The 23,118-nt window shown below is 38.7% G+C and overlaps 1 protein-coding gene across 3 annotated transcripts in view; it reads right to left on the bottom strand.

The window, feature by feature from the left end:
- Window positions 1–697: 697 nt before the first annotated feature.
- Window positions 698–23,118, bottom strand: part of SECISBP2L (SECIS binding protein 2 like) — a 39,358-nt gene continuing 16,937 nt past the window's right edge. For 2 of the 3 annotated variants that reach the window (XM_042473242.1, XM_042473244.1), the window contains 14 exons: window positions 22,811–23,034; window positions 22,680–22,704; window positions 21,703–21,818; window positions 20,152–20,283; window positions 18,601–18,684; window positions 17,503–17,670; window positions 15,570–15,711; window positions 13,515–13,684; window positions 12,142–12,274; window positions 10,837–10,999; window positions 8,487–8,707; window positions 7,616–7,782; window positions 5,284–5,500; window positions 698–4,351 (listed from right to left, as the gene is read on the bottom strand). In XM_042473242.1, coding sequence (XP_042329176.1) covers window positions 3,690–4,351; window positions 5,284–5,500; window positions 7,616–7,782; window positions 8,487–8,707; window positions 10,837–10,999; window positions 12,142–12,274; window positions 13,515–13,684; window positions 15,570–15,711; window positions 17,503–17,670; window positions 18,601–18,684; window positions 20,152–20,283; window positions 21,703–21,818; window positions 22,680–22,704; window positions 22,811–23,034 — 2,624 coding nt within the window. In that variant the 3' untranslated portion in view covers window positions 698–3,689. The remainder of the gene's footprint in view (window positions 4,352–5,283; window positions 5,501–7,615; window positions 7,783–8,486; window positions 8,708–10,836; window positions 11,000–12,141; window positions 12,275–13,514; window positions 13,685–15,569; window positions 15,712–17,502; window positions 17,671–18,600; window positions 18,685–20,151; window positions 20,284–21,702; window positions 21,819–22,679; window positions 22,705–22,810; window positions 23,035–23,118) is intronic. The other variant, XM_042473243.1, reaches the window with a different exon arrangement.

The following is a 23,118-nucleotide window of genomic DNA, read 5'->3' on the forward strand; positions in this document are numbered from 1 at the left end:
ATGTTCCCCTCTCTGCAGCTCTTCTGCAGTAACCAGTGAAAAATGCTAACAAAATCAGAATGTTTTATAGTTGATAAGAAAAACCAAACATTAACTGAAAAAGAGGGTATCACAACATTGTAGGTGCCACTGTGCCATAAATGGAAGACGTTTGTAGCACACTTAAATGGAAGCAGAAGGGACTGTCAGCCTGGCTGTGGAACTGAATCAAGTAATCACTTCTATATGGTTCTCCTTATTCTGTGCCTTTCTTTCCAACTTATGGAGACTCTGTGTCAATTCAATCACTGGGTTTTCTTGGCAATATTTGTTTAGATGAGGTTTGCCTTTGCTTTCCTCTGACACTGAGAGAGTATGGCTTGCTCAAGGCTAATGGGTTTCTATGGCTGGGCAAGGATTTGAACACTGGTCTCCCAGAGTCCTAGTCAAATGGTCAACCCACCACACCATGCTGGTTCTCCTATCCTTATTTTCTCCCAGCTCAGCAAGCTAAATAAGAATGTATATGGGACAATTCCAGTAGTGTACAGTGGAAAGACATCCATATTTTAGACTCCTGGCATAACTGCATGAGAGACATCACCCCCCATTTTAGCCACTGCATTGAATACACATTTGTAAAAACTAATTCCCCTTCAAAATGAGGGTAGTGTAGCATTATGTTTTTAACAAAGAATATGAATGCATGAACAGCTTAGTGTAACATGACTTTTTAAATAATCATTTTTATTCATTATGGAAGAACCCCCACTAGTATTTACATAGTGCAAAAAGCAGTTATTATTCTTTTTAAAAAGGTATGGTAGACAGAATTATCCTTCATCAAAGGAGAACATGGACAAAACTTATTCATGAAATAATTTCATAATGATTTTCTATTTCAAAAACTTAACTTTTTGTTACTATTGGTGTACATGTATCAAAGATGAACAGACATTACTTTATTATAGTGTCTAAAAATACCTTAACCACATATGAACATTAATTGGGCTGTGCCAGTTATGCTGATAATTTTTAACTGTTAATTGTTTGAGTCTATTAGACATTTTCTTACTGTTTCTGCAGGGTAAGATTGGACATAAAGCTGTACAGGTTCTATTTATGGCTTTGCTACTTGTTGTTTTTTAAAAAAGGTTTCATATTGAATTAGATTAAAATCGGATAAACTAACAGAAAATCTTGATTAGTTGGCACAACTTCATACACACACAAATACTATGACAACTGTAATAAACAACAGCTTTACATAACAGGATTTCTTTTGTCTATGTGCTATTAAAATTTAAGAGTTTCCAGTTGAAGAAACGGACTCAAAGTACGCTGTGTACATCCACCCACCCGAAAAAACCTTCAAAGGTATCTCCCAGTGTTGTATTCACAATTCACGCAAGTGCATTAATCAAAAATATCTTGTTTTCCGCTTTAAAATCACAGGGTCAAATGCTAAACAAATCACCAATTAACTCTGTAAAGCAATGCTATTTAAAAATTAAACCAGGGCTGAGAAGGAGGGGATGGTTTTGACGGGGTTTATTGGTGTCTATAGACACACACTTAGAATTAAGTATTATATTAGCAACCTACAAACCTTAAGTTGCCCTACCAAAGGCTTAAGTGCATTAGCCTACTTCATGTTCCATTTGCCGTGACTAGCTATCGTTAGTCAAATACTTGAGCTTCTTATAAAAACTTTCTACAGTCACCTCAGTCAAATCATTTTAAGGGTGTCACAATCTCACTGTACAGCAACCTGCATTTTCTGCCATTAGAGAATAAAATTCATTATATGGGTTTTCAAAACAGCCAATATTTCCTGAAGTTGTCTGAAATTTCCAGCAATGTATGATAACAGAAAGTTGTTTTTTTCATTGTATAAGAACCTGCTATAAAAGTATATGCGCTACTAAAACCCCAAGAACTATCATAGCATTCAAAGATAACTTACCAAAAGAAACGAGAATGCGTATTACAGAAGATGACAGAACCAGGCACCTCATTGTATTGCACCAGAAAAACCTCTTAGTTCAGAATGTCATATAACGTACTTCAAAGGCAAGTTGAAGGACATATCCTACTAGCGCTCAGCTGCCATTTCCCATAATGAACATTTTATAAAGCAAGGCTGCCTTCACTGATGTTCTGTTTGCCCTGTGGAAAACTGTAGCAGTATTTAGACAGGAGAACTGATATGGGAAGAAAGTGGGAAGCAGCAGCACTTAATGACAGGACAAGCAGTCTTATCAGAAGTCAGCACCTCCAATATTCCACATATTCCAAAGAGCTACATACTCAAACTGGCTTTTCTTGCTACATTCCTTAGCACTGGAAAGCAGTGTTAGATCTTAAGACACTGAACCGTATTTTTTCCTGTACAATACAAAAAGCTTATTCTGAAGATGCTAAAGCTATTGGTCCCAAATAATTAAGTGAACAATCCATAACTTGTATCAATGGGAACTTTGTGTTTTCATAAAGTTTGTCCTTCTGCACTGCCAATGAATACTAAACTCTCCTACACTGATCACTGAAGGGGTATTTTTCATGCAGTTTGACTGATGTTCAGTAATGGGCAAAGTGGGAAAACTCAGTCTCCAAACATGCAAAAGTTACAAAAGTCTTTCATTTATGATATTAAAATGAAAGACTGAATTTCCCCTCCTAAATGAACTCTACTGAGATACTCCTAATGGGATAAATTGATACAGGAGTTCCTATTCTCAAAGAGGACCAATTGTTATGAAAAATCCTAATTAAAAAGAGGTGATCAAGAGTACCACATGCTAATACATAACTCCCACCTTCATTCCCCAACAAAATGAACTCCTGTGTCCATCTCACTATCTGCTGAACTATCAGTTATCTTTAGCTTGGTAAAGCTTTGTATTTACACAGCATTTATTAATTCATATTAACATTCCTGAGATAAAGTGAAAGAACTAAGAAACAGTCAAAGAACTGGGAAACAGCAAGTTAAGAAAACCAAAACAATGACAAGTTGCGGTGCTAATGGGTCCCTTGCTCCAGTCCCAAAGGTACAGTGACAATGCAGGCAGTGTAACAATATTAATCACTTGGAAAGGAAATAGATTTCTCTTTCCCAAAGTGCCTTGCCAAATTATTTGAGCTGATCACAGCCAGCATCTCAAGAGTGTCTTTCTGAAATACACATCCCCAGAGACCAGTAAGGAGTTTTACTGGAAGTTAAATTACTGGTTAATGTGTATCTTTCTAATCATTTTATTACTAAGGATTCCAATATTGTTAAGACCCCCTAAACGATTCATTCTAGTTCAGTTTCTGGTACATTATCGCCCTTCAAGATAAGATAATGAAACCAAGTCTTGGTCACTCTTGCTAGACGAAAAAGTGGAAGAAGGTTGAAATTATTGTTTGAGAACAATTTTCCATAAAAATGGTCATTTGCAAAGAGTTTTCTTATACAAAAAGATGCCTATTGACAGCTTATCATGTTTGGGAAAGATATAAATATTCATTAAGCACACATGCACACTCTAATTCTTAATGGAAAAAGTAATAAAGACTGCTACAAAAAATTATGTTGTGAATTAAATATGCATATTAAATGCTACACAGTGCAAAATGCTGAGATGAAGCACACAAAGCAATGGCTGCAATCCTTACAACAGTTAGTTTTAAAATATTAAAGTTCCCTGAGTTTGTGCTTGAGTTCATGGTATATAATTTGAGTCTGTATGTGTTGTATCCAGGGAACTGCACACAGCAGGCTTCTGCTGGGCACTGTTTGAATGCCTCTCCACTGTCCATTCCTCGCATGCAATGACTGACTCAACTTGTTCAGGAGTTTCAAGTTCCTCCTCCTCGCTCTGCTCAACATTATCATCCTCTGCACTGCTAAGGCTCTTCCCAAGCTGAAGCGTTTCCATAGTCCGTTGTGTCTCTGAGACCCACGATTCAATTCTGCTGTTCAGCTGAACTTCTTCAGATATAGGTTCATGGGTGTAGTCATCCTCATCCTCATCATCTTCATCTTCTTCTTCCTCAAGCATTCCTGGAACTAAGGTACTGGTCGTACTAGTCATGGAGGAGTTCAAAATATCCCTGCAACTGCCATCCAGTGATCCTGTATCTGTACTTTGCTGCGAGGCCCATTCCAGATTATCATCTGGCTTCATTTCGTCTTTCCCACTTAGTCCTTTCCCTGGAGCAGAAACTGTTACAATTCCAACAGCAGCCAGTGATAGTTCCTTATTAACAACAACTTTATTGTTGTCAGGCTTTTCTGGAACAGCACTCTTGTAAGAGGCTTCTCGTTCATTTTCAGAAGCTTCCAGCCCATCTGAGGTTTCCACCATGCTTCTCCAATTTGTTTCTGGAAAAATACATAAAAGGTTTTGGAAAGGACATATAGCATATGAGGATTCATTTTGTTTTTGATGATTTGATATAAAAAAGTTATTTTAAAGGAAAACGTTTTTCCATGTAATGTAATGGAGTAATGTGAAGTCGAAGGCTTTAATGGTCAGCATCCATAGTTTTTTGTGGGTTTTTCGGGCTATGCGGCCATGCTCTAGAACTCTTCTAGAACATGGCCACATAACCTGAAAAACCCACAAAAAATAATGGAGTAATGTTAACTAGCTGGATTTGACATTTGTAATAAACAATAATGACAACCGTAAAGTTGCTAAATGCAGTTCAAAATAAAGGATTGCTGCTGTAGCTATTTTAATCATTCTAGTCTGAATTTTGATCTTTTTTTCTATTTTGTGCTATGTTTTTTGTTATTTTTCTAATTGTGAACTACCCTGACAACTAATCAGTTCAAGGGTACAATATAAATGCAATCAGTGAAATGAAATCAAATAAACAGAGTAGGTAAGAAAATTTGGCACGCACAGCATATTGTTTACCACTCTACTAAGGCCTATTTTATAATGCAGCAGCATTTTGGAACGAGAACTATACTTTTTAATACTGAGCATCTGATAAACTTATATTTATAGGAATGAAGATTCATATGGTTGGGCTGAACATGGAAATAGTTTATGGCCTTTTTATATTGTGCACTTATAGCACTATGATTCCACCTTTAACTGCCATGGCAAATATTTCCTTAGAGTCATCAGTCGAAATGTGAGAGGCAAAACAGAAAACATACAAGCCAAAACACACACAAAACACCCTTTCTCAATCGTAAAATATGCTAGTTTGATCATGAAAAATCAATGGGAAAACATAGAGGATAGATGCATTTCTAATTTACTTCTAGAGGAATCAGAATAATTTTGTAGACCACCTCACCATATTCTTTTTCGTTCACTTCTGAAATGGGCTCTGAAATAACACTGCAAAATGAAATTGCACTTGCAGCTGAAGGGTTCCGAGAATGGCCCATGTGATGTGGTACTTTCTTAATGTTCTTCAAGGCTTCTTCCTGCTCTTGTTCCATGGATGCAACCATGTCACGGTAGGCTTTCCTTGCCTCCTCAGTTAGTGACACCAATTTATTAAAGAGGTTCTAAAAGGGGAGGAAAAAATCCCGAGATTAAAACTACTGTAAGAGAACACCTCATTGCCTGTTATCTGAACGTGTCATATTTTCAATTAATGCACAATTTATACAATAGTTTCAATGGCCAAACATGTCTTGAAAGACTATGGAGCTAAACAGACTGCCTTTTTGGAGTGGCCTGCTGCCGCGTCTTTCAGTACCGGATTGGGGCCGCAGGAACTACATGCCATGGCCCTGATCTGGTTGCGAAAAAGTGGCTCCTTTTTGTACCATGGAAAGGGTGCCTTTGCTGCAACACCAGCACCTTTTGGCTCTCCTTTTGGTGCTGTGTCACCTGGACGCAGCACCAAAGGAATGCTGCAATGCCGCCAGCCGTGCAGTTGGGCGCACAGCATGATGGCAACGTCAGGGCAGCATTGGGGTGTACATTGTGTGGACACCACACCTCCACTCTGCCCTGAGGCTGACATATAACACCTCTATGTGTTTATAGATGGCTAGGGACATGGAAAAGAAGGAAAAACCACCATTATCACATTCTGGAAACAAGATATTTCAACACACCCACTCAGGACAGTACTATATACAGTTTTTAAACAGCAATTACACCAAAAAAGAAGCAGCATTGGCCATACTCACTGCACAACACCTTGACTCAGTAGATGCACTGTCCTTGACCTAACCCTTTTCATTGATGGGAGAAAACAGTCAATGACCTGACAAGCACATAAGTCCCCCAGTGTGAAATGTCACTCCTGGGACAGTTGCGCAATTGCAAGTCACATGGTGTCAGTGTCCCCTCCTCTTCCATCTCCTCTTTTCCTTGCTATTCCAAGATTGCCATTATTAACTTTTTTCCTATTTCATTTGTTCCTTTTTTGCTTTTGACTTCAATTGCAGTAGCAAAGCTCTGAAACTGAGCAAAGAGAGTGCGGAACAACAACAATAACAAATCCTAGAGACATGCTGCATAGGGCATAAGGCAGGGAGGTATGGTTACGGCAGAGTCCTTAACCCTATCTGCATTACATGGGAAGCAGCTCCAGTCAAAGGAATGAGAGGAGGTGCAATGATGGCTGCCTGGAGAGTGGTCTGTTGCCATGTTATTTTTAATAGTATCACTGCTGCAAGAATAGGGCTCATGTGGAAGAATCCACAGAAAGAAAAAGCTGCAATAGCAGGAGCTTGACCTATAGATGGCTTCAAGTTTCAAGATATACAGGGTTTGGGAACTAACTTGCTCAGTGAAAGATCTGAATAGCTATCACCATAAAAGGTAGGAGTATGAGATTATCACACTGTGATCCCAGACAAATTAAGATTTCTGAATATAGCTCTTAATTAAGGAACTGTACTGGAGGATTCTTAGTGGCAGCAAGAAGCATTTTAATTTTGCAGCAGATGAGATTCTGATGCAAATTAAAATAATCCATGCTAATAAAATAAGTCCCTTTGATTACAATCGAATTATAGAGGTTGGTTTGAAATTTCAAATGTTTCTATCTTCTATTGCATGACAGATGCACAATAAAATGAAGAGTCCCTTGACTTACTGGGGAGAATTCATTAAATATTAAGCAAAATGACTCATACCATGTTTACAAAACAGAAGCATAGTCAGTTTAGCAGAATATGATCATTACAAGTTCTCACTCTAAATTCTCTTCTAATTAGAAGATTTCTACTTAAAATTATGCATAGATCAAATTCAAATGTCAATAATGCCTGCTTTTCTTTTAAAGGGACTTCTCATGTAAACTGCTTTACGAACGTGCTAAGCAGGAACTTTTTTATGAGTGCTCACCCGAGAGTAGGAGGCTGGACTTACTCTTATAAGCTGGCCTTATTCTTACTCTTACATTTGACAGGCAGGCAAGCACTACTGTTCTCTTGAAATTGGGGGATAAATAACTATTTGTATGTGAAAAGCAATATTTGCTCCAATTTATTCCAAAGATTTGGGAAGCAACACAATAAACACACATTTCAGTGATGAACAAAGTAACTTAAAACACACACACTCAGAATGCATTTATATTTAAGACCCAAGTTGCATTAGGATTGTGCTGAAATATAAAAAAATGTATACCATAATGACAGGGCTGAATTATACACTCTTACCTCAGCACCTGAATAATTGAAGATTCCCACCACACTAACAGGAACTAGTTTGTTCACACAACGGCCAAGAGCTTTACGTCCAAGGGCAAAAATAAAAGGGATTTCTTGTTCTCGTGCCATGGCTATTACGTTGTACAGAGCTTCATCTAGCCCACCTTGGTATAAGCCAGGAAAGACAACAGGGGAGAATTAAGTGTGAAAAACTCTCATAACTAGCCAGATTATTTAAGTCAATTAACCTTCCATTGCTATTTAAATATTTAAATTTTCATTTAAATATTTAAATTTAACTGCACGTTTTCTGTGACTGTATGCTGCACAGACAATACCCAAACAAATTGGAAGCCATGACAAATTGGAAATCATAACAAAAGTGGAGGCTGGTGAAAGAAAAAGTTGTATCTGGATCCATTTTGGAAGAAATCTTCAAGTGGTCTCTGAAAAGGTTCAAAATGTTTTTGTTTACTTATGCCCTATCTGACTTGGTTATTTCATTTCACATGACCATAGTGTTTGTTTTGTGTGAAAAGTTCGCCCAAATATATTGGCTTTTGTTATGTAGGAACCTACTACTGTTCTTCCCATATTATTTCTGCCTCTGGTACCAAATTTGCTGTTAACAAAGTAATGCCCAGGAACAGATCCACTTTGTTAACTGCATTCTACCTGACAATCCTAGTACATAAATATTCTCCGTATGACTCTCTGGGTGTCTTTCCTATAGTACAGTACATAGGTCACAATACAAAAAGTATGGATGGCGATTTATATGTACATGGATGGAGCTATGTATGTATATGGATAGTACTATATAGACAAACGATAATAGGTATCATTAATATATACAACCAGATTTAGCCTCCATTAATACCTTTTGACTGGATTTTCTCACAGTTGGGAGAAATGATGACACACTTGATCTTGTTTAACTTCATATGCTTTGTAACTTCACGGAGACCCATCACAAGCCTTCTCTTGGCTTTAGCTCTCATGGGATCCTTTTGGTAAATTTGTTCCTGGAAACTTACAAGCTCTTGTAACAGGAGAGTCACACACTCATCTATTTCTTTACTTAGAACTTGATTACAGTACCTGTGAATTCAAATAGCAAATCTCAACGATGCAAATTATTTTTACCATATTTTGTTCAATTTTTTATATAAGAGAATGTGCCTGACACTTTAAACTGCTACATGACCATCAAAGCTAAACTTTTACTGTGAAGTCGAAGGCTTTCATGGCCGGCATCCATGGTTTCTTGTGGGTTTTTCGGGCTATGTGGCCATCTTCTAGAACATGGCCACACAGCCTGAAAAACCCACAAAAAACCATAAACTTTTATTGCTAGATCACTTGCCGCAAACAAGAACTAGATGATTTAAAAAATCCAAATACACTTCGTTAATAATGACCTATTTATGTGCTAGGTAAGCTCTAATCATGCATAATTACTGAAGCACATTTTCAAATTATCATATTTGCCCTTCAAAAAAGTTATTTCTGTACCAATGGAAAATCATTCTGCTCATGATTCCCACCCCCCCAAAAAAATTGGATGATGCCTACATCTGAGAGCATTGCAAAAATATTTAGATAGTACTGGGCAGATGCACAAGATATGGAGGCTGTCTGATTCAGCAGGAACACTGAGTTACTACTTGGACATAATCATACATTGGGTGAGAGGTAACTGAATTGTAAAGCAGACAAGACAGAGGCTGAGCCAGAACTGGAAGATGGAGACACTAAAGGATTGTGGGCTTGCCCATCCTTGACAGGATTTTCCTCTCAGATGAAACCATTGTAGGTCTGCTTTTATTCCACCTTGCTATGTGAACCCCAGCTGGCAGTACAGTAAAAGCACCATGCTGGACACCTAGAGGCCTGGGATGTTAAAGAGCTTCGTCGTCCTGGGCTGCCTTGGCTCTCCTTCCTCGCTGCCGCTGTTCTCTAAAAGCACCATTTACCTGTTTAAGCCAGTCAGCCAGGTGCATTTCCTCCTCTAGTGGAGAATTTGGCCTCAAGCATCAAAGTTTCAATTAACTTGGGGAACTACTGATTTGCATTATGTATCCCTGCCATGTGAAGACTGTTCCTAACATATTAATGTATAATCCCACTGCTTGTCTGTTAATGATGGCAAGCCACCGTGCCTGTTCCCTGCTTTAGTAAAAGTTTACAGCTGTCTGATGATTTCCAATCTCAATTTACACTGTTGATTTTATACTTTGAAATCCTAAATAGCCTAGACCCTTCATATTTTAGGAGGATTTCAATGTACAGGATAAAATCAGAAGGACAGGCCTTGCTTTATGTTCCATTCTTTCCTGAAATGAAGCACAGGTGTCCCTAACCTGTCAAATCAGCGAGAGACCCTTGTAGAGGCAGAGGTATGGAAGAATCTTAATAGTAGCAGCACATACTGTGTATAGTTCATCTCCAAACAAGATATGACTTCCCTCCTCACTTTGTTGTTATTTGCTCTAAAGTAGACCTTGACTTATAGCAACCCTATGAATGAGAGACCTCCTAGAGTCCCAGTCTTCAACTGCCCTGCTAAGACCTTGCAAAATCTTGTTTTAAAAAGTTTCTACACATAGCTGTATTTAGCTGATACATTGTAATTGGTTTGTTTTACTTTGAGAGAATGTTTGCCTCATTAGTTTTTATAGCTTCAGCTTTAAAAAACAGTATTTTAATTACTTCATATGTTGCTTTGAGCATATAGCAGTAGGAAATGATGCATCTAAACAACTGAGGCAAACCTACATGTTACTTGTTTCCCAATGACTCTTTAGACAGCAATGCTGTACTCAGCCACCTAGAGAAATAGAAGTCACTAAACTACAGTATAGCCATGTCCCTGCTGAACTAAAATAAATAAATCTCAATCACATTTTTGCATATAAAGTACCCAACAGAATATCCCAACACAGGCAAACAGCATATTAACTACAAGGTAGCATCTCCCTTCTTGTTAAACTGGCTAGTAGCACTACTTTTCCCTTTTCTTGTAGTATGTGATTTGACTATGATAATGATTATATCTTGATAGGGCTAGGTCTTGTACAAAGCAATGAATATGGTAACACATGCTTCATCAGACAGGCTGCCTTTGGTTCCAGCTTTGGGGGAAAAGTGGGGGTATAAATAAAGTAATACAATAGAAAAGGAATGAAATATACAAGTCTAGCAGGAGGTAACCTTAAAAAAATTCTTACTCTCTGAATCTCTTGCTGTGAATTTTTGTTATAGTTGAAGATGCCATAGGACTACCTATCCCTGAACTAGCTGGTGAGCCTTGAGATACTGGAGTCATGCAGTATGGTGAATTCTGGCTTGCTGGGGAGAGCGAGGTGTCACTTGGTACACTCAAGCCAGGTTCTGTAACAGAAAAATAAACACACACAAATAATAACTGTTGCATCAGAGGATCTGCTAAGTGTCACTGCACTAGGATTAAAAAAAAACAACAAAAACCTTTGAGTCACCTTGAGTCCCAGTTTTGGCACAAAGGAAGGATACACGTCAAATAAACAAATAAATCATTATTTTAAAATACAATCCCACCATGACACACTAACGACAGAAAACTAAGTCCAAATGTGGGACTTCATTATTTACTGTTGCAAAGGTAAGGAACATGTAGACCTCCACATATAATTCCCATCATTCAATGCTCTCTAGCACTGATGGGTATTACAGCCCAACATATGGAGGGTCACATGTTCTCAAACCCTGCATTAACTGTAGCTTGTAAATTAGCACAAATCTTAAAATTGATGAAGAGCGATACATTTACACAAACTGATTCCTTAAGTTAACCATCAGTACAATTCTTAAACATACAGGCTGGGATCATGAGGTTCCCATGGGATTATGTGAGCACAGGGACTCTTCAACTGTCCCTCCCCATTTTTCAACCCTATTGGCCAGATCTTTTGAAGGTGGAGGGAATTCTGGAAGTGACATCCAGTGAAAATCAAGGGTCTATCACAATAAAGGGAAAGGAAGAAAACTTGTATTCTCCTTCAACGCAGATATGGGAACAATTTTTATGCTTCTACAGGTTTCTTTAAATCATGGAAATAGTACTCAACCTGTCTGGATTACACATAATTGCAATATAAACAGAATGCTGATTGTAACACCACCACCCCACCCCACCCCCCACCCCCGTTTTAGGTCAGAAAAACTATGAAGCTTGGTTATAGTAAAATTCTCTTACATTCAGAAAATACTGAAGTAAGATATTTGTTAGATTGGCCTAAAGGAAAATAAATATCAATACTTCAGAAGATTTCTGATTGAGCACTCAGTTTAAACTGAAATGATGCACAAGGTTTCTATTTCTGAAAAAAGGAGGCACAAATTCCTAAAACAGCTGAAATTTTATACATGCAAGAAACACAGCACTGTACTGGTAATCACTATTTACCAAAACTGAATGTACGCACAGTATACAAGCTGAGAAGCATATTATTGTAGCCAGAGAAATGATTCAGTGTTATCGTTACCATTCTCACCTTCTTGCAATGCAAGTTCTTCCGACTGGTTGGGAGTCAGGTTCAGATTAACCTCTTGTTCTTCATCACCTCCCAAAAGGCTATGATCCACAGATAAGCGTCCTTTCTTTTCTTCTCTCTCTTTTAAGATAATCTGAAACAAGTCCCATGATATAATGTTGTGAACAATTGAAATGACTTCTTTTACACATTAATAGCTTCTTTTTTGTTAAAAAATATCAAGTCTATCTGATATGTTTTGCTGCCAGTAATGAGAGGCCATGTTCTGGAAAGTGAAAAAAAAGAGACAACAGCAAGCAGACTACAGCAAACAATATTTTTGAAAAGCCAGAATAAGTAACTCCTAACTAAAAACCCTGATAAACAATGTAAATGTTAGAAATAGCATAAAATACAAAAGTCAATTGTCTGAACAATCAACAAGTATTTGGAGAATGGCAAACATCTCAGAGGTAGGTGTAGGTTTTGCTAGATGCCAGCATAAGAAATAGAGGTTCCAGGAAATGCAGACAGGCTGTGTCATACAATAAATCAGAGATGGGCAGCTATGTGGACTGCAAGGGCCATATTTTGCCCCCAAACCAATCCCTGGGACACACTGGCACATTTATGGCAGAACAGAAAGACAGGAGTCACATGCAGCCTGCAGGAGATCTTTCCTCTGCCTGATGTTAAACAGTCTCATTCTACATCAGGGGTGTCCAAAGTGCAGCCCATGGTTTAAAAATAATAATAATCTCAAAGTATCCCTAATATAGCCCCCAAATATCAATCTGGGGGTATGCAGGGCTTTTCCACCATGTTTGGCATCCTTCTCAGGTGTCAGATGCTTGGAGCCCTTCTCAGGTGTCAAACAACATTTTTACATTTTTTTAAAAAATACTCAAAAATACAGGGTGTGGGGGCCATTCCCAACCATGTTTTAGGCCCACCCTAGGATATTTTAGGGCCAGCAGCTCACTTCCTGGTTTTTTTTTTTTTAAAGGCCTTCCCTGGGCCTTAAATGGCCTGGGAAGGCCCAAAAACATGGTAGAAAAGCCACCCTTGCCCCATAGAGGTCATGTGTAGCAAAAAGGTGTTCTTTTGGTTTTGTTTTTTGGTGGAAGCAGGTGTGGCAGTAGGTGCAGCCCTTCGAGGTCTCCTGGTGGGGTACTAATGTGGCCCCTATATGTCCATCATTGCCCAGCCCTTCTACAGTTAATCACAACTGGATAAAAATGACAGATTCCACTGTTTCCAGTATCTTAACTGATGATAGGATTAGCATCGGTCCTGATCACCAGATACTTTCCTGCCATTAGGATTCATGATTTCTATTGCCATACTTTGATGACCACATTACTAAAACAAAGCAGTATTTAGAGGCAGTTTACCTTTTTAAGTGCTGTAGGGCGCTTCAGCTTTGAAAGCTCTCTTTCTTTTCCTCGTTTCACTTTTGGGGCAGTGAAATCTAGAGGACTGAGGCAACCCACAGATGGCTGCCCCTTCGTTAACGATTTTCTGTTGGTGGATTCTTTGGTGTGAAAAGGAGAAGCACTGCCAACTGTACGTGAACAGGATAGAATAAGAGCTGACTGATGCAGCTGAAAGAAAACTGGCATTCTCATGTTTTCCCCTACTGATCAGTTCTAACTATGAAACTCTTTTTCTTTGTTGGCTACTCTTTTCTGTATTACATAACAACTCATGTTTGGAAACTGAAGGAGACTGTCAAGAACAAGTCAAAATGATGTGAGAATTTGCTGCACCTATCCAAGTAGTTGAGAGTACTAAACAGATTTCTTTGAATTCCCAAAATCCAAACCCTACATTTCATACAAATGTACTGTTGCTATTCTCAGCTACTTCAGATTGGATTAGGAAGGCACAAGCAGATATTCCTCAGAAGAAATATTGAATTATTCTGAAAATGCAGACTCATTCCAAAATATTTTAATGTTTGATATTTTTCAAATATTTACTAATTAATACAGTTGTGCAACAATTTACATGCCAACAATTACATAAATACACTTACATATTTACACCAAAATGCAGACATAAAACATTAAAATTATGAATTCCTTCCTTTCTGGTGTTGGCTGCTCCTGAAACCATCTTTGCCTCTCTCTTTTTGCTTATTTAATGTGAAACTCTTCTCATTTGAACTTAATGTTAATAAACTTTCCTATCTGTTTTTCTTTTTCCTGTCAGGTTTCTTTGGTTACCTAACCATGGGAGCTTCTTTTTCCTATCGTGTTCAATTCCGGCAACTCCCAATCCTTTTCCAAAATCATATCTGTCATTTCCTTTAACATTTGTATCAACTTGTCCAATTCCATTAAGTCCATATTTTTACAGCCCGTCTTCTTGTGGTGGTATATTCTGTTTCTTTCAATATTTTGCATATACAGTATTATTCTGGCTGATGTTATCAAATATAGTACAATTTTTTTCTTGACTTTTTTCTATTTCTCCCTCATCTATTTTATTTAGAAATAGTATCTGCGGATGGCAAGCCTGCATTGAGGCGGACGAGGCAGACAAGAGGTAGAGGAGGAGGAAGAAGAAGAAGAAGCAATGGGGGAAGAGGAAGAGGCAGAGGTAGAAGAGGAGGAAGAGGCAGATATATATTTCATGGAAACATGTGCCAGATCCTGGAGGGTCCGCTCTGTGAGCCTCATTCCAGAAAGTCAATTTAGGCATCTTGGGTGCTTTTTATTTGCACCCCATACGATATTCAGTATGTGTTCTTGAACTTGTTCTTGGAGAAAATGACCTCAGCCCTATTGGGCCCAACTGGAAAGCCCTCATTCCAAAATAATTAAGTAGTGAAGGCAATCACAGTACTCATTTCATTTAACAGTAAGGAATTTACATTTCTAGCAGGCAACCACATGTAACAAATTGTCAGTTTTCCTTTTAAGTCAGTCACATAGCAGTCACATTCCTTTAAGTCAGTCACATTACATCTTTCATTAGGAAACTCTTAAAATCTCTTTCTATTTTCTTTCAATGAAGCTAGCAGTATTAAACAAAAAGCAAGTTGCTCGAATGATCAGAGATAGGGCAGGACTAAGCTAAATGCTATGCAAATAATAATTCACTACCCCCAATGTTTACAAATGGGGACATTGTTTCTGGAATCTCATTCTGTATCAAGTAGATGTCCCAGATGCATGTGCTCTTCATGTCTGCCATGGCATTTTGTACTAGCTTGTATTAGCTACCTAAGCTTTAAAATACTACATGGTCTATACTTCACAGGTGAATACTGCTCAAGGAATAAAATCCAAATGCAATACTTGTGTTTGATTCCTAGATAGTGCTAACACCACACTAGCTGCTTCACATTAAAACTCACTGTGCCCAGTGTTAGTGCACTAATCACTACATTAAACAGATTTTGCAAAATTTATTAAAAGGACATACAAATAGACTGTACCTACCTGTGTAGGAGAGGGGCCTGGTATTTGTGATCTGGCGAGCTTTCATAGCCTGCTGCTGTTTTTCAAGAGCAGCCAGCATGTCCCCCAGGTCTAACTGCACAGGTGTTTTACTTTTCTTTCCAGCTGCTTTAGAAACAGCTTCCTATAATAAGAATAAAAATAGTTCATTTCATCATCAAGGGCATCAGAAATAATTTAAATCAGTATTCAAGCTTTTGTCAATATCAAGAGTGAGTCTATGAGAAGCAAAAGGACTTTGAGTGAAACTCAAAGACAAATTGACTTACTTAGTGACAGGCAGAATCTACTATCAGGATAATTATGAAACAGGTGTGGTTCCCCACACCTATCTCTTTAAACTAAGGAACTGAGGGTTGCAATTTGTCAACTAATCTGTTATCTGTTTTGCAGTCCTTTTTATCATCTCCTGATCATCTGGGTTTCCAACTCATGACCAAGGGCAAAATCCAGAGTTAGCATCAACATTCCTCTTAAATATTCTGAAGTACTGAAATCTCAGGATACTTATATTAAAAAAAAATGAGCAGGCTTTCTTTTGGTCTTTTAAGCTATTTATCATATGGAGTCACAGATTATATAAACAAGTGTATAGATACGGAGAAACACATATTTCAATTTTAGACATATTACTTCCATTATATTGTGTAGCATGTAAGGCGTCAAACAGTCATTATATTAAAGTCTATAGAAGGTAAGTTATTACACTTTTCCAAGAATTGAACCTTTATCTATTCTGCACTTTCTTTGTATTTACACATAGATTTATTTATTTATTTATTTAGGTGTTTATATCCCGCCCTTCAGCCCTAATGGCTCTCAGGGCGGCTTACAATTATTATTTTTAATCCGACAGTTCCCTGCCCTCAGGCTTACAATCTAAAACACACGACACAAAAGGAGAAGGGAATGATGGAGAGAAAGGAGATGAAGTCCAGTGGTTCTTCTCTCCCTCTGAGGCCTGGACCAAGTCAGATGGATTGGAGGGAGGGCTCTTCCTTCTTCCAGGCTAGTCCTGATGGAGCTGGACCTGCCTGGTGAACTCCCTCTCAGGAGTTTTACATTACCATGTTAAAAATTACTGAGGTGTTCTAATCTATATACTTTCTGAGTTAGAACACACATGCATCAAAGAGAGACAATATCTCTGTCACCGTTATACAGTGGGCCTAACTTTTCCACTGGGACTTGGTTCCAGGATCCACCACGGATACCAAAATCTGTGGATGCTCAAGTCCCATTATATATACTTATATAAAATGGCAAAGAACTGAAAATCAAGGTTTACTTTTTGAATTTTTAAAAAATGTTTTGAGCCATGGTTGATTGAATTTGTGAATGCAGAACCTGATGATACAGAAGGCCAACTGTTTTTAATAGCATCCATTATATATCTATAAACATCCACACTGGGCCTCCATTGTTCATACTGGGCATATATCTACTCAGATATAAAGCATATCTAGCCTACCAGCATGGGCTTTCATCTAGCTATGCAGGAAGTATGATGATTATGAACCAGGCTGCTGCTGCTATATGCTAGTGGGTGCTCCTTTTCCAGTGTCACACAGTGGTGGTGAGGGATGCCAGATAAAAATCTACTGATTCCAAATCAGTCCATTTGTCCAGTGCCTAAAATCCTTCATGGCAACCACATTTGGCATTTGGGGCTCTGTCTTTTCCTTCCCAGTGTAGTACAACAAGAATCCAGCCAAACAGTAATGCATAATAAGCTGTACACATAAAATCTAACACAGAGATCTAATGCTGGAAAATATTTTATAACTTGAAAATTTATTTTCTTTTGTTTACAAGTGAAACTACAGGATTGCTATTTGGTAGAGTCAACTGGTCAAAATGTCATTCCTGATTTAAATAAATCACTCATGACAACTACTGCATTTTAAGAACAGACCTGGAGTTTCCTCTGCTCCATGCTGATTTCTGAATATTCTTGAGCTGTAGCCAGCGCTGCTGCCAGAGCTTTCTTCTTTTGACTTTTTGCCCTTTTGGGAACAGAGGTAGTGATTGGAATTGGAGTCTGTACAATATTGATTGGAGAATTTTCAGGTAAATCATCCAACTGCAAATAAGGAAAGAACGCAAAGTTAAAAGGTGCTGTGAGGCAAAGCCTAACATCATAAACCTGATTTCTGCAGTTCATCTGCTCATCTACTACTCCTTGAGTAGCCCAACTATATTAATCCAATGCATGAACTTTATATTGTGCATTCTATAAGTGGTCAAATCTTTCACATACAAATTAATGTATGATGGGACAGCAACTTCTACCCCACTAAAAGGAAGCAGGCTAGCTTATGGGAACAAGGTAGAAAGACAGTAACATAGCACTTTCCTTTAACACTTTGCTGCTAACTCCCAGCATCTGCTATCTGAGATTGTGTCATTCTGCCAGATTGTGTGGCTAACCCCAAAACCAACTCATTTGTAATCTTCCAAAAATTATTAGCAGAAATTAATTGATGAAGATTTTTTCCATGATCTTCTGCAATCAATTTTCTTCATACTACTTCCATATGCAATTTGTGTTGCTTATACTTTGATTTGTATGTACAAGTTGTTAAAGAATACAAATTTTGCATCCAGAAAAGCTGAACTGAAAGGCATACATAAATTATTCACATGGACTAATAAAAACTGCAGGTCCCCATTTTGCACAATTTGTTTTGATTATGAGAGTGCTTATAGATAGAATCAATGAGCACTGATGTTCCACTCCTGGTATTATTCAATCTTAATTCAGTCACATCTATGGTTTTGGGGATTTTAGCTGGCACTGCCTACATGCCAAATATCAAGGTTTAAGGAGTAGAAACTTGTTTTCTCCTTTTCACATAAAACCTGAGATTTCTAGAAAATTGAAATCTGCACAAAAACCTCTAATATAATTCTCAGTGCTTTGTCTTCTACCAAGACAGCCCAACAACACTCCCCAGCTAATTATCCAAATGGAAATTCATTTACATTATAAGAGCACTGTAGCATCTCTTACCACTTTAGGTACGTTCTTCAGCTGCATGTTGCCACCTTTGGAATTGCCACTGTCACTATTTAACTCAGGAAATTCTTCTTCATCCTGAATGAATAACAATAATAATAATAAGAAGAAGAATAACAATTCAGGAAGTTTTAAAATACAAGGCATCACCACAACCAACTAATTGTGGAAATCAGCAAATGTCAGCCTTGAATGGTTAAAATAAATAATCTATAATGAGATCTTAATTGTTCATTTTAACAGAATTAAAGTGAAGATGATAATGATAGTAAGATAGCAAAGTGCAATGAAAGCATGTTTTACTGTCCATTTTTTAAATGTATATTTAGTTTTAATAAACATTTGGCCACCTATTATGACAGGAAACCCTTCTGGGAACCTTCATGTACTGTAATATGATTTTTGCATAGAATCTGGAACCCTGAGGATGGAGAAGGGGAGGGAGGGAGGGGAGGAAGGCTACCATGTGAAAGCACCACTGCCACAGCAGCATCTGCCACAGGCATTCCAAGAGGTGGCAAGGGACTGGACAGATAGAGTGAGTGAGCAAGACGTTGGAGAGGTAGAAAGGCAGAAGCTGCCGCCGTGACACACTCCTTTCAATTTCTGCTCCAAACTCCCTCTGGGACCAATGCCACTGGTACAGCCTAGCAAGCCATCTGTAGGGCTACCAGGGTGTACTCCCTTCCCCTCACCTGGCGACCATGCTGAAGTGGGGATGGGCTGAGGATGAAGATGAGCTAGCAAATGGCGGACCACTCAGCTCCAGAAAAAGCCTAAGGGGGAGGTGGTTGTGCAGGCAGAGCGTATGGGGCTCCTTGTCCAAAAACGAAGATGGCAGACATGCTCTGGAAGGTCAGGCTGGGCTTACACTATTCACCAGCACTTCTTTGCTGCATGGGTTGAGTCACACTGAGGCTGGCAGGATGGTCTTGGGATAAGGGGAGCTTTGTGCTGTGCCTACTACAGGAACTGTGATTTCATGGGGCAGTGGGGCTGCTTGCATCAGTGAAGCAGGTCTACTATGTCCTGGTCTCCCCACATCTCTCCATGGTGGAAAACATGGGGATGGCCCACCTCACCTTCCCAGCTGTCATGGTCTGCAACCTCAATGGAATCTGCCTCTCCAAGCTCACCCACAAAGAACTCTACTTTGGCCCTGGCCACCCTTTGGGCAGAAGGCCAAATTCCATGGCTTTCATGCCTGGTCCTATAAGATGGCTGAGTTCTCCAGGCTAAACATACCCAGCTCTCTAAGTCACTCCTCACAGGGAATGGTTTCCAGATTATACATGGGCTCACTGTATATTGTGAACCGCCTTGGGCACCATATTGAGAGACAAGCAGGTATGAACTAACTAATTAATAATAAAGCAAGTGGAATAGAATTCATTGTTAAGATTTTGAAGCAATAACTTTATACACTTTAAAATTATCATGCTTATTCAGTCTTATGCTGTCACTGGAAAAATATATTACTAGGCATCTATCAGCAAAGTTTTGGGTAATTACAATTATCATAAGCAAGATGAACAAAAAGGTTACCTCAAAATATAATGACCCAGGACTCTGCTCCTTTCGACTTGACTGGTTTGAGCTTACAGGTTTCTCGGGGTTCTTTTGCATATTTTGTCTTCTTTCTGAAGATGTGCTGTGGCCCCTACATCTAAAGGCAGGCTATGTAACAAACAAACAAGCATGGGTTACAATTAAGCTGTGAAAGTGCTGGCTATAAGCAGAGTTCAAAATGCATACTAAATAGAGTCTACCATCCAATGTGTGATTACTGAAGCGAAACAGTAGAAAGAAGGGAACACTGGAATGTTCCCCAAATGTTCCATAAAATGGTGAAGGGTCTTGAAATCATGCCCTATGAGGAACAACTTAGGGAGCTGGGGATGTTTAGCCATAAGAAGATATGGTTAAGAGGCCATATGATAGCCCCGTTTAAATATTTGAAGGGATGTCATATTGTGGAGGGAGCAAGCTTGTTTTCTGCTGCTCCAGAGAACAGGACCTGGAACAATAGTTTCATGGCCTGTTCATACAACCCAGTTTCAAGGCAGAGCAGTCTGCTGCATCTAGCCTGTGGTGTGAACACCACACAGTGGGCACACAAGGCAATAATATGCAACTCACCCAAACACTGAAGGAACCTCATACGATTCTATGATTCTCTCCCCACCAAACAACCACCCCATTTCCCTCCAGTTCCTTCCATTTTCAATCTGATGTTAACCTTTTCCCCCTCCAAACCTTTTCTTCCCACTGAACAAACACCCCATTTCCCTCAATTTCCTTCCCTTTTCAATCCAATGTTAACCTTCTCTCCCCATGTCCCTCCAGTTCCTTCCCTTCTTAATCTTTATTTAAAATACTTTATTCATAATACAAAATACAAAATCTTGCAATCATAAAACAATGGTATAAAAAGGTTTCATGTCATTAAAAACTTTCCTTATTAAAATTTTACACAATTCAATTCCCTTCTTAATCTGATATGAAAACCTTCCTCTCTAGCACCAGGGAAGTGATGTTAGGTGGTCAAAAGAGGTCCAAAGAAGGAGGGAGGGAAACGGTGTTTCCCCCTTTAGAGCCTTTGTTACATGCCCCTAAGTTTTACCCCCAATTTATCAATAGGTCATATAAAACCCCAAGATTTTGGCCATAAATCCTTCCCTCAACTTATACATGAGGTTGACTTGTACATGAATATATGTGATATGCGAATGCTGTTCCTGACGAGGCAGCTGGAATGGTGGCTGAAAAGAAACTGGCTAGTTGCAGTAGGAAGCCCTTTACATGGGGCTGTTGGAGGGGGGAGAGGCTACCACCAAAACTCTCCAGAACACGATAAAATGTTCAAAGACAGGCACTGTCCATACACAGGATAACCCATTTGTGTGAGTCATAGAAACCACAAAGAAAAACTTATGGGCGTGTGAGGTTTTTTCCTCTTCCCTCAACATTTCCTTGTATGCCATGTCACTTTGGTTTTAAAGGAATAGGGCAGGGACTATCCTGATTTTTCTTTCATGATTTCTAAGCTGCCCTGAAACCCTAGAGGATGTTTAACATAAATAAATGAAATAGTACCTGTGAACTATTATGCTGCTCGGGTTGTCTCCCACCTCTTGAAAAGGCTGGTGTTTTCTCCATCCAAGGCTTTTTCTGAGTTGCCTGGGAGCTGACATTTGCCCAACTGTCACCACCTGAAAGAAAGCATTTAAGAAAATGTTTCATATAGGAAAGAAGGTAAACTGTCAAGAATAAACATTATAGATAGATAGATAGATAGATAGATAGATAGTGTGTGTGTGTGTGTGTGTGTGTGTGTGTGTGTGTAAAGCCACATATAGAAAGGAAATGCTCAGTGCAAGGCCCATCTTGTTAGTCAACACTGTTTTCAGTATTTCAGATCAGAAAGGTAAGTGACTGATAATTGTCTATCACCTTCCCATTTTGAAATGCATTTAGCAGTCCTAAAATTGACAACAACTATTTCTCCATTTGCTTTCTACCAAACCTGTCATGTTTTCTTTCTTTTCAAACATGCTTTTGTTTCTCTTCTGCAAGTTATTAGTATTAGATTAGCATAATAGAAGAAGAATATGAAGAAATGTTTAATTAGGATCCAAGCCTTATCTGCACTCCTGAGGGAAATTAAACATCAGCACAAGCTTGGAGAATTTGTCAAACAGCAGCACAAAATTTGGAGTGATAAGCTTAGACGTAGGTAGACTGTTACACCAATAACTACTGAAGGTAGTCAAGGCCTTCATTAAAATTCAAGATCATATGTGCAACATGGACAACATAAGGTATTTAGGGGAAAAAATCAAGAGTTTTAAATTTCATAAGCAAGTCTATGGGTCATTGCTTCATGAAAATACACAGCTGATGAGTTAAAATCATGGAGATATATTCATTATTTCAACACTGATTGCATCAGTTTCATTACATCAAGCAGGAACAGAAAGATACCATACAGCTCAGAGGGATACAACACCAGAAGAGACAAGCTAATCTTCAATTAAACTGATTTTCTTGACCAATTAATACAGGAACTTTACCTGGATATACTGATGGTTCCGTGATCTGGAAAAAAAAAGTTGTAAAGTTTATTTTAAAATGTTGCTTACTTTGTGCAATCTTCAACCCTTATTTCAGGATTTAGTTCCCTTTTCCAGTCGGGTCTACCTACATTTCCTGCAGCAGATTCAGAACTCCTTGAAGTCACAACTGCAGCTTGGTTACTGTGCTTGGGACTGCAATAGCCACTGTCACTGTCAATGTCTGCTTCACTGGCCCCTTGCTCACTAGAAGATTCTGCAGGATGAGAGGATCGTCGCTGCCTGCTTTTTGGTTTCCAGTGCATGGGGCTCACACTCTCAGACAGTGACTTGCTTGCTATCTCTGAAGGGAAGTCTGAAAGGCAACAGATATGGGATTACTGGGACACCACTACTCTTGAACTGATTTGAATTAATTTATCAAAAACCATCATAGTGG

This window comes from Sceloporus undulatus, chromosome 6, assembly GCF_019175285.1.
Source record: "Sceloporus undulatus isolate JIND9_A2432 ecotype Alabama chromosome 6, SceUnd_v1.1, whole genome shotgun sequence".
NCBI classification, from domain to species: Eukaryota; Metazoa; Chordata; class Lepidosauria; order Squamata; family Phrynosomatidae; genus Sceloporus; species Sceloporus undulatus.